At 41.7% G+C, this 12139-nt stretch overlaps 2 protein-coding genes across 2 annotated transcripts; one reads left to right on the top strand and one right to left on the bottom strand.

Annotated features, from left to right (window-relative positions):
* Positions 1-4118: 4118 nt before the first annotated feature.
* LOC125184756 (gallinacin-7) lies at positions 4119-5748 on the bottom strand. The gene is made up of 4 exons (XM_066995093.1): positions 5726-5748; positions 4847-4932; positions 4356-4482; positions 4119-4241 (listed from the first exon to the last, which is right to left on the bottom strand). Exons 2-4 carry the CDS (start codon positions 4902-4904, stop codon positions 4163-4165), a joined length of 264 nt encoding a protein of 87 aa, XP_066851194.1. The 5' UTR covers positions 4905-4932; positions 5726-5748; the 3' UTR covers positions 4119-4162.
* A 1415-nt stretch (positions 5749-7163) lies between these two features.
* Positions 7164-11347, top strand: LOC106038135 (gallinacin-8-like). The gene is made up of 4 exons (XM_066995092.1): positions 7164-7251; positions 9786-9876; positions 10158-10291; positions 11339-11347. The coding sequence occupies exons 2-4, from the start codon at positions 9819-9821 to the stop codon at positions 11345-11347; spliced, it is 201 nt and encodes a 66-aa protein (XP_066851193.1). The 5' UTR covers positions 7164-7251; positions 9786-9818.
* Positions 11348-12139: the final 792 nt, after the last annotated feature.

The raw sequence follows: 12139 nt of genomic DNA on the forward strand, positions 1-12139 counted from the left end.
CGGGGCTTTAGTTGTGAGATGAAAGCGTCTTTTATAACATCTTTGCTATGGGTAGTGACGATTGCTTTCTCTTTTCACCAAGTATACATTGAGCCAATCAAAATGGGACTCATCTTTTTGGTGACTTCTAATCCAACCAGAATCGAGTTGCTTCTCACTTCCCAGTCAAAAAGCAGGGTTTGCCTCAGCCTACTGAAGATTTGCTCCTGGAAAATCCCAGGTTCTCCATGCAATACCTCTTGTGACACTCCGGTTTGTGTAAGATGCGTTAAACCGCAGTGGTATGTGTCAAACATCTTGGGACATATGTCAAACCATTCCTGGTTGGGAGCAACAGAAGGCACTGCAATACAGAGCGTCTGTGTGCTCTCCCCGTTAGTTTATTTTCTGTTCCATGAATGCAGAATATAAGAACACAGAGCCTTTGGGAATAGTCTAGCTACAATCACATGCAATAACCAAAATGTGTCTTGGATTTGTATAGTGCTTAATTGCGTTTATTCTTTTGTTTCCACATCTTCATTTATATATTTTTTTCAGTTCCTAACATCTGTCTTGCCTGTTTGTTCATAGGTAAACACTGACGTTCCTAGAGAAGCACCCACAATGAAATTTTCAATTGCATTAGCATAGTTTTGAAGTAATACCCTCGTGGTCTTCATGCTGATTCAGGTTGCGCAGGGGTTTTCATGCATGCAAACTATATTCCCTAGGAGGAAAGTGAACAAGACGTTTTACTTTTAAGGTGCTCCAAAGGTGCTCTGAAGGTATTGCAGTGCCTAGTGTGGGCTATACCACCACCAGGTCCTGTAGTGTGCATCCAATATTTCTTTCTCTTTTAAACCTGGAGAATTTGTACATGAGGATCAGCAATATGAGGAGGGGCTGAGGGACCCATCTTTGTTCAGCTTGGAGAAAAAGATAGTTAAAGGGGAATCTAATTACTGTTCATAATCACCCAATAGTAGCCATGACGAAGATGGAGCCACACTCCTGTCTGAGGCTCACAGTGATGAGAGGTAACAAACAGAAACTTTAGCTGGGGAAATTCCAATTAGATGTAAAGTTAAAAACCTCTCACAATGAGGGTTGTCAAACACTTGAACAGGGTCCCAGCAAATTTGTAGTATCTTGATACCTGTGGATATTCAAACTCAGTAGACAAGGCCATAAGCAATCCCGTCTATCTTTGAAATTGGCTCTATTCTGAAGGCACAGCTGTGCCTCCAAACACCCACTCAACTTTACTTGGCTTTATGGCTCTATTCAAAAGCAAAATCCAATCCAAACTCAATCTGTAAATCCATACAACAAAGATTTGAGGAGCATCAGCAGTCTCTAAGGTCTGTGGATCGTTTCTTATTTACTAAACTTCCATCGCACCAAGTCACTTGTTAAGTTTGGTGTACCCAGCAGCTATCCAAAGACACCAATACTGAATATTCTTTCATATCATATTTTAATTTACACCTCCCTTCAGTCAACAAAGCATTGTTTATGTATCATTTTCATATAACACTCAAATTATATCATAATAGGTTATGATGCATTTGCTATTTTCAATGACAGGTGTATTTAACAGACCAAAATCCATCTTCAAATGGCACCATGGCTCAGAGATCATTTATTCTCAAAACTAAACTGAAATATTTAATTTCTTATTGAGTCCTCAATTTAGTTATTAGTATGGTAATTTTTTTAATACTTTGATATCAATTTCATAAGTGTACATACATATACGTATGTGCATACATGCACAGGCACACACACACAGAGAGAGATATATAGAGACACATATGAAAATATGCCTACAAATGATTTCCCTGAAATTCATATCCTGATATGAATGAGGTAGCTTTTTATTTTCTACATATTTTTGAAAATGAACAGGTTTCTTTGCAGTATAAAAAACTGATAGTTCAATTCCTGGTGTGTCTATGAATTTCTGACCATAAAGCAAGAAAATGGAGGGAAAGAAAATGGCATAACATGTAGTTGCTTCACAACTTGCCAAGAGTTTGTGGTTAACTTGCCTACCAACCGTAATTGTTACTCAACCTGAGGCAGTTAGGAGCAAAATGAAGGGATAATTCCAAACTTTGCTCCTAATAGTTTTCTGGTCAAAAAAAAAAAAAAAAAAAAAAGTAGAAAATATTAAGAAGGTCTTTTATAGTATCATTTTCATTGAATTATTTAATTATTAATAAATTATTTAATAAAATTGCTATTAAAGATATCAAATTATTTAATAAATCTCTTATTTAAAATGCTACTACACCAATACCTGACTGCTGTTCCACCCCTCACCTCCAGAGGACAGTTTGTTCATTGCAATGAAGGCTTCAGGCATCTCCAGGTCATTGTATTCAGACACAGCCAGGACGCTGTTCCTCATTTGTGTGATAATGGCACCCCTTAACCTCCCTCATGTGTGTTGAACTGAATTCTTGCCATAAGGCATAACCATTGCATAGGAGGCGAATGCATTTTAATGCAATTGTGGAGTGTACAGTATAAAGAAATTCAGATTCCTCTAGATTCACTGCAAAAGCTGTTACCAGCTGTTGTACTACCAAACTAAATCCACCCGAAGTAGGATAGCTGGTATTTAGGTGGTGTTCTATATTTGTAAGTGCATCTGTAATGGATGTACTTCATGAAAGCTAACAGACAAAGCTTCAAGACAAGTTTAGATCATCTCAATTAGTAACAAATATATATACGTGGTTATACACTTTGATCAGTGTACTAAAACTATCTAACCAAGGTGATGAATTTAATGATCATGCAGTAATCTTGATTAACCAAGGAGAAATCATAATATGAGGTTAAAATCTCCATGGACAGATCCCACTCCATCTTCTCTTTGATTTGACAGCTAAAGGTATCAAGCTAGGAGCAGAGTCCAGCCCTTTGGTGCTGCTGTGCCAGCAGTAAGGTCCACACAGTGGGAATGTGTTTGCTGGTGTCCTCGTCCCCTCTTTGTACCTCTTTTCTAATTTGTGTCCTGTCAGGGGTCCAATGTCATCCAAAATATTGCTGTATTTCACTTTCATGAGGTCCCCTCAGGAGCGAAATGTCTCAAATGCCTCCAGGCCCACTGAAGGAAGTGGCTGGAGATACCTTGGCATTTTCTACACTGCTAGGCAACGATGACAGAGAAAAAGAGACAGAAAGCATGAAATCTGTCTCTGACATCTCAGTCCAAAATAGTGAAATGCCTTGGAAAAGCAGCTTTGAAGCTACAGGAACATGTACCTGTTGTACAATAGCACCCATCACAGAGAGAAACTACGTTTCATTCCTGACCATGGTCACTGCAAGAGTCTTCCAGGAACGTGGCCATTGAGGATCAAATGACCTCCCTTTTCCCTGGGGTTGCAGCAGGACACAAGTGTTAGATCATAGAATCATAGAATCATTTACGTTGGAAAAGACCCTAAATACCTCCAAGTCCAACCATCACCTAACACCACCAGGTCCACCGCTAAAGCATGTTCCTAAGCACTACATCCCCATATCTCTTAAATACCTCCAGGGATGGGGACACCACCACTTTCCTGGGAAGCCTGTTCCAATGCCTAAACTCTCTCTTCTGTGAAGAATTTCTTCCTGATATCTAATCCAAACCTCCCCTGGCACAATTTGAGGCAGATTTCCTCATGCCCTTGTCACCCACCTCGCTACAGCCTCCTTTCATGTAATTGTAGAGAATGATGTTTCCCCTCAGCTTCTTTTTCTCCAGACTCTACAAGCCACCAGCCCACCTGTGTGTTACTGGTGAGAGTATTCCTAGGAAAAATCCCCTCCTTCCCCACCAAACACAGCCAAAGTTCAACCATATGAATGCCATCAGAAGTAATTTTATTAAAGGGAGGAAAGAAATGGTTTCTGTGGTGAGGCCTGGTCCAAATTTATGTTTTCACAGATGCTGTTGTTTGCTTCAGCGCAAAGGAAACTTGTGAGAGCAAGATCTGGTGCCACCAGGAGTGATGGGGTCAGGGTGATTGAGAGGCCACTAGGTAGATGCAGAAAGGATTTCCAAGGAGAATCCAGGGAGTCATCAGTGCCTCCACCCCCTGCATGGTGAAAAAGAGACACTCTCAGCTTACGCACCAGGAGGTTTTCTGCAGTGATGTTATTCTGGGGGGATCTCTCTGCTTTATGTCACGGCACCACAAGATAAGCTGCCATGGAACGTGAATGCCCCCTGAGGACCCTCCGTACCAGCAAAGCTGGTGCTGGGGAAGTGAGAGAAGATGTTGTCAGCAGCTGTGCCTCTCAGATGTTACTCAGGAGAAAATACCAAGAGGATCTCAGTCACTGCTGAGGTGATGCCTTGCACTTTCACATACCTCGCACAGCAGGAACCTCCATTACGACACGTTCCAACCCAGTAATATGGCCGCCGACATATCCCCGGGAAGCAGATTCCATTTTGGAGTACACAAGGGTCGACTGGCCTAGGGAAGACGTGCTGACCTGCACGGCGAAAAAAAAAGAATAGTTGTTTACCACACAAGTGAGCAGAAGTGGATGCACCTTCTCTCTCCTCTCTAATTCCTCTTCACATCTCAGAATCACAGAATCGCAGCATGGGGGCACCCCTGGGTGCCCCTGTCCCCCCCCTACCCCTGTAGGGTGCCCAGCCCCATGTCCTGGCAGCTCTGGGAGCTCTCCAAGGAGGCCCCCCAGGTCCATTTCTGCAGAGCTGCTTTCTATCTGGGTGCCCTTGACCTGTCCTGGTGCTGGGCCTGTTCCTCCCCAGGACTTTGGGCTTCTCCTTGGTGAACCTCTTGACACTCCTGTAGGCCCACCTCTCCAGCCTGCCATGGTCACAGCTTACCTGCCACTCCTTGGAGCACCATGAAGAGGACAGCCAGGAGCTGGTAAAGGATCCTCATGGCCACTGCTGAGCTGTGAAGTCCTTATCTGCAAGGAACAGAGACTACAAGACCAAAATTCACCGCATGGCTGCTCCCTCCTGACTGGGGGAGTGCTTAAAACATGCCCTGAATGACGAAACCCAGAGGCTTATAAAATACAGTGAACTTGAATGAAGAATGCTGTGGAAACTGCATCCTTGGAGATATTCAAAACCTCCCTAAATGCACCTCTGACCCAACCTAACCACATCTTCTTTGAGCAGGGATTCAGACTAGAAGTCCCCACAGTTCCTTTCAACTTAAATTGTCCTGGTCTTCTTGCATTGAAAAATGATATTCCAGACCTGTGTCGTACGACACAGGACAGATTACTCTGAAACCAACACAGACCCATGAATTTTACTTTCAACCCTACTGTAGTTCACAAAGTGTTCAGGGACTGAGTCTACTACCATCATCCTTCTGAAAGTCAGAAAAGGACTTATTTATCTCTTGAACTCAGCCAAAACGGGACTGAAATTTGGGCAAGTTACGTAGCTCAAAAGGCAATCTCTGATGCCTACAGTGGATGTTTCTGGGTCTATCTCCACTCCCTTTGGAGGCCAGCAAAGACAGCTTCCTCCTGCAGTCCCTGCAAGCCACCCGTGGTTCTGCAGGACATGCACACATCGCCACGCTCACTGCAGTAATGAGACGGGAGGGGTTAACGAGTGCTGAATACTCGTTGGATTGAAGAGGAATGAAAGCAAAAGAAGTGGAAAAGGGGAAGGAGGTGAGGGTGCGTGTCCAAGACAAGGCACGGGAGGAGGTATCAGCAGAGGAGGTGCAGGATCACTCACCACTGCCTTCTGTCTCTCTTCTCCAGCAGATGCCCCAGACCCAAACATGCCTCTTTATATAAAATTTGGGGTTGCTGGCAGAGCAGTCATGGGCCAATGAATGAAGCCTTTCCCAGCTAGCTTTGTTCAGCACTTTGGTGTCTTCCAATGAGACAGGAGGCTCCGTTTTGGAACTGCTTTGACCACAAATCCCCCGATCTTGGTGCAATCCATCTTACAGCATTTCACTTTTTGTAAGAGACGTTAGGCCACAGGGTTATGTGAAATACCTGGGAACATGCAATGACTGCCTCCTAGGTCCTGCAGGGTCTTTGTTCTGCCTTCAGCGTGCAGCTTAATTGTCTAGCTTGCAACAGCAGCATGGCCATTGTGTGCCTCCGTAACATTTTGTCCTTTACGTCTATCCTGGTTTTCTTTTGTCCATGTCAATAAAAGAATGAGCACTGCTTTCTTTTCGGCTTCTTAACTGCACAGTTAATAGTTTACTGCATAGTAGTATATGAAATTTTAACCTAAATGCATACAACTTTTCATACAAAATCATAATGGACCACATTTCCATTTCTACTGCTGCTTCTTAGAGTTACCCTTGATTTTTTTTTCTGCTGTTTCAGTGTCCTTCCTAATACAAACTTCCACTTAATCTTTCTCAGGCTGCCCAGACTCTGGCAGGATAACCAGCATACCTGCCAGCCTCGTATTTATTTCTCAGGTTATCTGGTCCTTGTTTCTTTGGGACCTTCCCACTCCCCCATGTTACCCCATCTCCTCTGGATGCGCCTTTGCTTATCCTACTCTCTGCTATAGAAGTTTCAACCCCTAAAAAAAATTGTCAAACAAATCATTGTACCTGAACCAGCAACTTAAAAAAGTCAAGCCATGCTTGATAACTTTCAGACTTGATAACCCATGCCTTGAGAAGTACGTTTCTGTAGTTCAAGGATGGTGGGAAGACCCAGATGCATGCAGCTGCTGCCAGCTTGGCAGTCAGACTGTGCTGTGCTGTGTCCCACCAGGCAGGAGGTCTGGCCCTTGTCAGCTATAAAGCTATCAGATTTAGAGTTGCTTGAGTTGACTGAAAGGAAAGGCAGCTCAGATGCCCACCTTCAGGTTATTTAAATCTATGTTTTGGCACCATCTTCATGGGTAAAGTCTCCATGAAGCCTGGCTTTGTAATGAAGCCTGAAGCACAGACAAAGATTACTGCTGCTCACGCAGTGCTGTGGAAGAAAACACCAGGCAGCAGATGAGATTTCCAGGCAGCTTTTGGCCAAGTCAGGTCTGGGCAGGTTTCCACGGTGCCGGCCAAGGCCACCGAACAGGCAGCAGGACATTTCCCCAGCTGGATTTCGTGATATTCTTGCTAATTGCGGACATGCCGTAAGGACAAGTGTTGGGCAATCGTACCAAAGGTCTGTTATCCCTTCCTGTCATTTGCACAGAGCACACTGGGAGAAGAGGATGGCAAAGAGAGGGTGGAGGATCCTTTTGGCCTGAAGTTGTCTGAGGACTCCTCGACATCAGAGGTAAGCCACAGCAGGATAGAAATGATAAATAGAAACAAGGGGCTTAATTCAGTGACCTTCACCCCAACATCCAGAGGAATTTGCAGTGCTCTGGGTGAGGTGGGGCTGGCAGACAAGGTTCAGGAAAGAGGAGACCAAGCTTTGCTGGAGCAGCCTGGCTGGCCAGGAGGGAAACAAGGACATCCCATGTGGCACTTGCCTAAGCGTGAGCAAACGAATCGATCCCTGAATATTCACAGAGCACAGGAGTCTGTGGCATTCCGGGTGATAAAAAGATCTGCTTCAGGCCAGCTGGGATTTAGAAGAATATTTTATATATATAGCATTTATATCTAAAACTTTGTTAGCATGACCACATGGAAGGACTCTTCTTCTAAATACTAGATGGCTTAATGCACATATATACATATACATATACGTATACGTATACATATTAGTGTGAATGTCCTAGGAGGACTGTAGAGAAATGAGAGAGTAAGAAATAACATCATTATAAGAAAGTAATTACTTAGTATCCTGACTGGTATTGACTAAATCATAGATTGGGATAGCTGGATTTTTTTTCCTATTCGTATGTTCTTCAGCTAAGATAAAATATAAAGCAGGTTAGAAAAATCAGCCTTTATTTGTTAGAATACTTATGTATTATGAAATAAACATACACAGACATTATATATATATAATATAATAGTGATGCTACGATTCTATGGTTCTATGATTTTATGGTTCTCTGACATATATGTGCCTGCATGTTGTCATTAAAAGAAGAACACAATTTAAGTGCTACACACATCCTTTGCAGCATCATGGAGAGAGGAAAGTAAATTAGACGTGCAGCTGTGAAAGTATATCTGGTATACAATATTAATTCATGGATTGTGTATATTTAATTACTAAGGTACACGTTGGGTTTAATTAGTAAGATACAGGTTAAATATGGATACCTTTCATGATCTTGAGTAGCCAAACTGATGTTTAAAGTCAATAACAATATACAGTGGTTAAAATAGCAGGTAGTTTAACTACCCTATTTTAGAAATTTAAAGTAAGCTTGCCAACAAGCATAACAACACATACAGCTTGACCAGGGAGGTTTTGGAGTCTCCCTCCTTGGAGATCTTCAAAAGCCACCTGGACGTGGCCCACCCTGGATATGGCCTCCGACCTCAGCCATTCCATGATTCTGTGTGTTTCTGTGAATTCATGAGCTGAAGATCTTGTCCCAGTATTGGCAGCACAGGGGAACACTTTGGCCTGAACATATTTGGCTCGTTGGCTGCTGGGAAGTGATGTTTCAACTGCTGGGAAATGCAGTGAGAAGCCCAAGTCATTGGCTGGCAGGTCTGTGGCAGCTTTGTCATCAGCAGGAACATATAAACGCTGTTGTTCTGGGGCAAGGCATCACCCTGTGAAGCTCAGCACCTCACTGAGAAGAACCAGGTAGGACAGACCAGCCAGAGTGCCCCCCTTCTCCACGTGTTACCTACTGATGCCTGAAGTCCTCTAGGATGAGCTGATAACAACTGACAAGGAGAAAAAAATGCTTATCTTTTTGAAAATATCCTTTGCTTATCTAAAATGAAAATTGTCATTCCAAGGTGTCTGCTTCTGCAGCTTAATTAAAAGCTTATGAGCAATGAAAAGTATAAGACTTGATATTTGATATTTGATTAATGCATTTGAATTACTATTGTAGTCAATAACGGTGATTCTGTATGATTATATTGGTTTGCATCATTTGCAAAATTTAATTAGAGCCTGAAAAAAGGGCTGATGCTGGGGAGATGCTTTGAGGCTTTCAGCTGCTGTATGTTATAGAGGTGTTATGAAGAGAAGGGATAAATGTCTCCTCAGATTTTTCTGTAAAGATGTTTTCAAGGACTTGCTACTGATTTGTAAGCTACAAATCATTATTATTATAATCATTATTATTTCTACAATTGAAGTCTCTGAGCATTCATTATCTAGAGAAATTAGAATGGTTTAAGTCATTATCTACAAATCCCTGAATCAAAATATGTGATAATTAAATAAAATGGACACTTTTGTCATTAATCATCTTGCCACAAACATGCAGCACCACACCATAATGGAAGTATTGATGCTTTTGTTTATGTAGCAATGTTGTATAAGTTATAAAAGACACCTAGAAAAACGTGCTTAAATTATAAGAATTGGATAAGATGTGGAGGGTATTTATTTTATTTTAAATTATAATATTCAGGGTTTATGAAATTTGAATGTAGGTGGAATGTTGACTGTCTTTGCACGCAATGGAGAGAAAATCGCTATACTCATTTTATTCTTTTAAATTGTATATGCATAAAATACATTTTCTTCATCTCATGAACTGAACTTTAAAATATGTATTTCTTCAGAAAGTGGTATTTCAATAGATTGATTCTAGAACATTTACTCAATTGCATAAATGACAACTATTATTCAACTTTTATTTACAAATTGCAGCTTATATGTCATCCATAATATTTGGGTCAAGTAATGGCCAATGTACCTTTTCCTGTGCTTTTCCCTAGTAGCTGTTGTACCTTGTGCCACTGCATTTGGACATGAAGATCGTTTACCTTTTCTTTGCTGTGCTCCTCGTAGTGCTCCAAAGCTCTTTAGGTAAGAGATCCATAAAGTCAGAGGAAACCCTGAGGGGATTTTGTGAGTACAGAAAGGGTAAAACAGAAATAGAAATAAAATGGGTTTACATCTCGGGCTACTTCTGTAGTAGTCAAACACTCTGTATGTGATTGTTGACCCTCCTTTGGAAATGAAAAGAATTTAATGGTGTGGATGTGGCCAGACCACAGGCAGACTGGCATATTGCTGTCATGCTACAGCCCTGACTCATACTTGATCTTCTTTGGGAAGGAAAATCAAGGCTCAGCTTCTTTGCACAGGTTTCATGCGAGCACCTAACAACGCCGTGCAATGCAAGCAGGCTGGGGGTACCTGTTCCACGGACCACTGCCCCCCAACCAGTACAAGAGCCTTTGGACGTTGCCAGCAAGGGATCCCTTGCTGTCGGACTGTGGTGAGTTGAGGATTTGATGAAGACTGGGTGTTTCATGGGGGAATGGGTTCATTACTCACTTTAACACATCCAGTCTACCCTTGGGATGTGAAACTCCTCCAGTGCAAGCTCCCAAGGGAGAAGGGACTCTGTATACTCAGAGGATTTCCTAGGGGTTTCCTCGCTTGCTCCCTGTGTACCACACAGGGTCAAAAATCATGCAGCTCGAGTGCCTTATAGGAAAGACAGTTCACAGTCAAAAGTCTCTGGCAGAGATAAGTAATTAGCTAGAAATTGTCTCTTTTCTCTGCAGTTCCCATTACCTGGTCCAGATGCCTCATGACAAGTAATATTGGCTTTGGAGGACACATTTCTCAATAGGATGTGCATATTGTCTAGGGACCCATGAAGTTTTGAACCAGTTAATAGGAAACCTGCATGTTTTATATTGTAAAGTCTACCAGGACTCACTCATGTTCAGAAGAAAAACCTGAAAGTCATGTTGTCTATAATTGTTCCCTTTTTAGGGAAAAAAAAATCCAATTCCTTAGCAGAATTTAAAAGTTTCTCCTGCATATTTATTCCAATACAAAACAGGAAAAAAAAAAAAGCAAATGTACACTCTGCTTCTACTGTTTCTAATACTTAATTTTCTGTTTCTTTTTGCTGCAAGATGTTGTAGTTGCTCTTGGTTTTGGACACTCATTTAAACTTTGTTCAATAGTAATGGCAGAGACATTAAAAACAAAGAGTGAGCAGCAGATTTATATAGAGAAATTCCATATCTCCATAGCAGAGACTTCAAGGTACGAAAGAAGCTTCAGGAACAGAAGCTTCCTTGCATTTCATTATTAAGTAAAATAGAAAGGTTTTCTATTACATGATTACAAAAATGATTACAATTTAGCAGCAGAAAGACTGTAGAGACCCTGCTAAGAATTCCTGAATTATCCAGGAATATTTTTGCTCTCAGTCCTTGGTGCTCAGTCAGTTCCTTCTGTGCGCTTTTATTCAAATATTTTCCTGGTTATAAGAACAAAATCTGAAAGTTTCTTTTCTCTTTTGCAGTATGACTAATGTTTGCCAGTACCTTAGACCAGCTAAGCAGATCTCCTGCCAATTTATGAGAGACGTCTTCCCTTTAGAAAATCTGGAATTTGGGGCTAAAAATATGGTTTTAACACACACACACGCACACACGCAAACACACATAAACCCTAAAACACAAACAACAGAAGAATGACAACAAACACCTCAACAAACAAACTGAATGGCCTGAAGAGACTGCAAAAGTGATCCTTGGACCACCCAGAAAAGACTAAGCTTTTTCTTTTTTTCTAAAATAAAATAGTTTCCTAACAAAACTGCACTGCATCTCAGAGCGCAGATGATTATCGCCATGCAGAAGTCTGTCCCCATGAGAGGATGCAGAACGGGTTCTCTCCTTGGCCTCCAGAACAGATGCTTGTGTTTTTCTTTTATATCTAAAATATAAATAGTAATAATAATAATAAATAGTAGTAATAACGGGATCAGCACTGAAAGATAAAGTCTCCAGGAGAGGCTGAATGCACAGCTGTGGTTTTCAAATTTCATAGTCTAAATATCTCTACAAATTTTAATGAACTTGCTCCAGAAGACTTGTGTCTGAGCCTTATACCTGCAAAGAGTTGTCTTGGTTTGTGTTTTTGCTGTAAGACCTGGATCCCATCTCAGACAGCGTTAGTGTGACATGGGGTAAAGTTCTCCAGGAAACCAAACCCCTATACAGACAGGAGCATGGCCTGATCCTCTTCCTTGTCAGATTAACTAGCTACAGTCAGGGATAACTTCCCCAAACACACTGTGATTAGGCTAGTAAAAAAATGG

Source organism: Anser cygnoides, chromosome 3, assembly GCF_040182565.1.
Source record: "Anser cygnoides isolate HZ-2024a breed goose chromosome 3, Taihu_goose_T2T_genome, whole genome shotgun sequence".
NCBI lineage: Eukaryota > Metazoa > Chordata > Aves > Anseriformes > Anatidae > Anser > Anser cygnoides.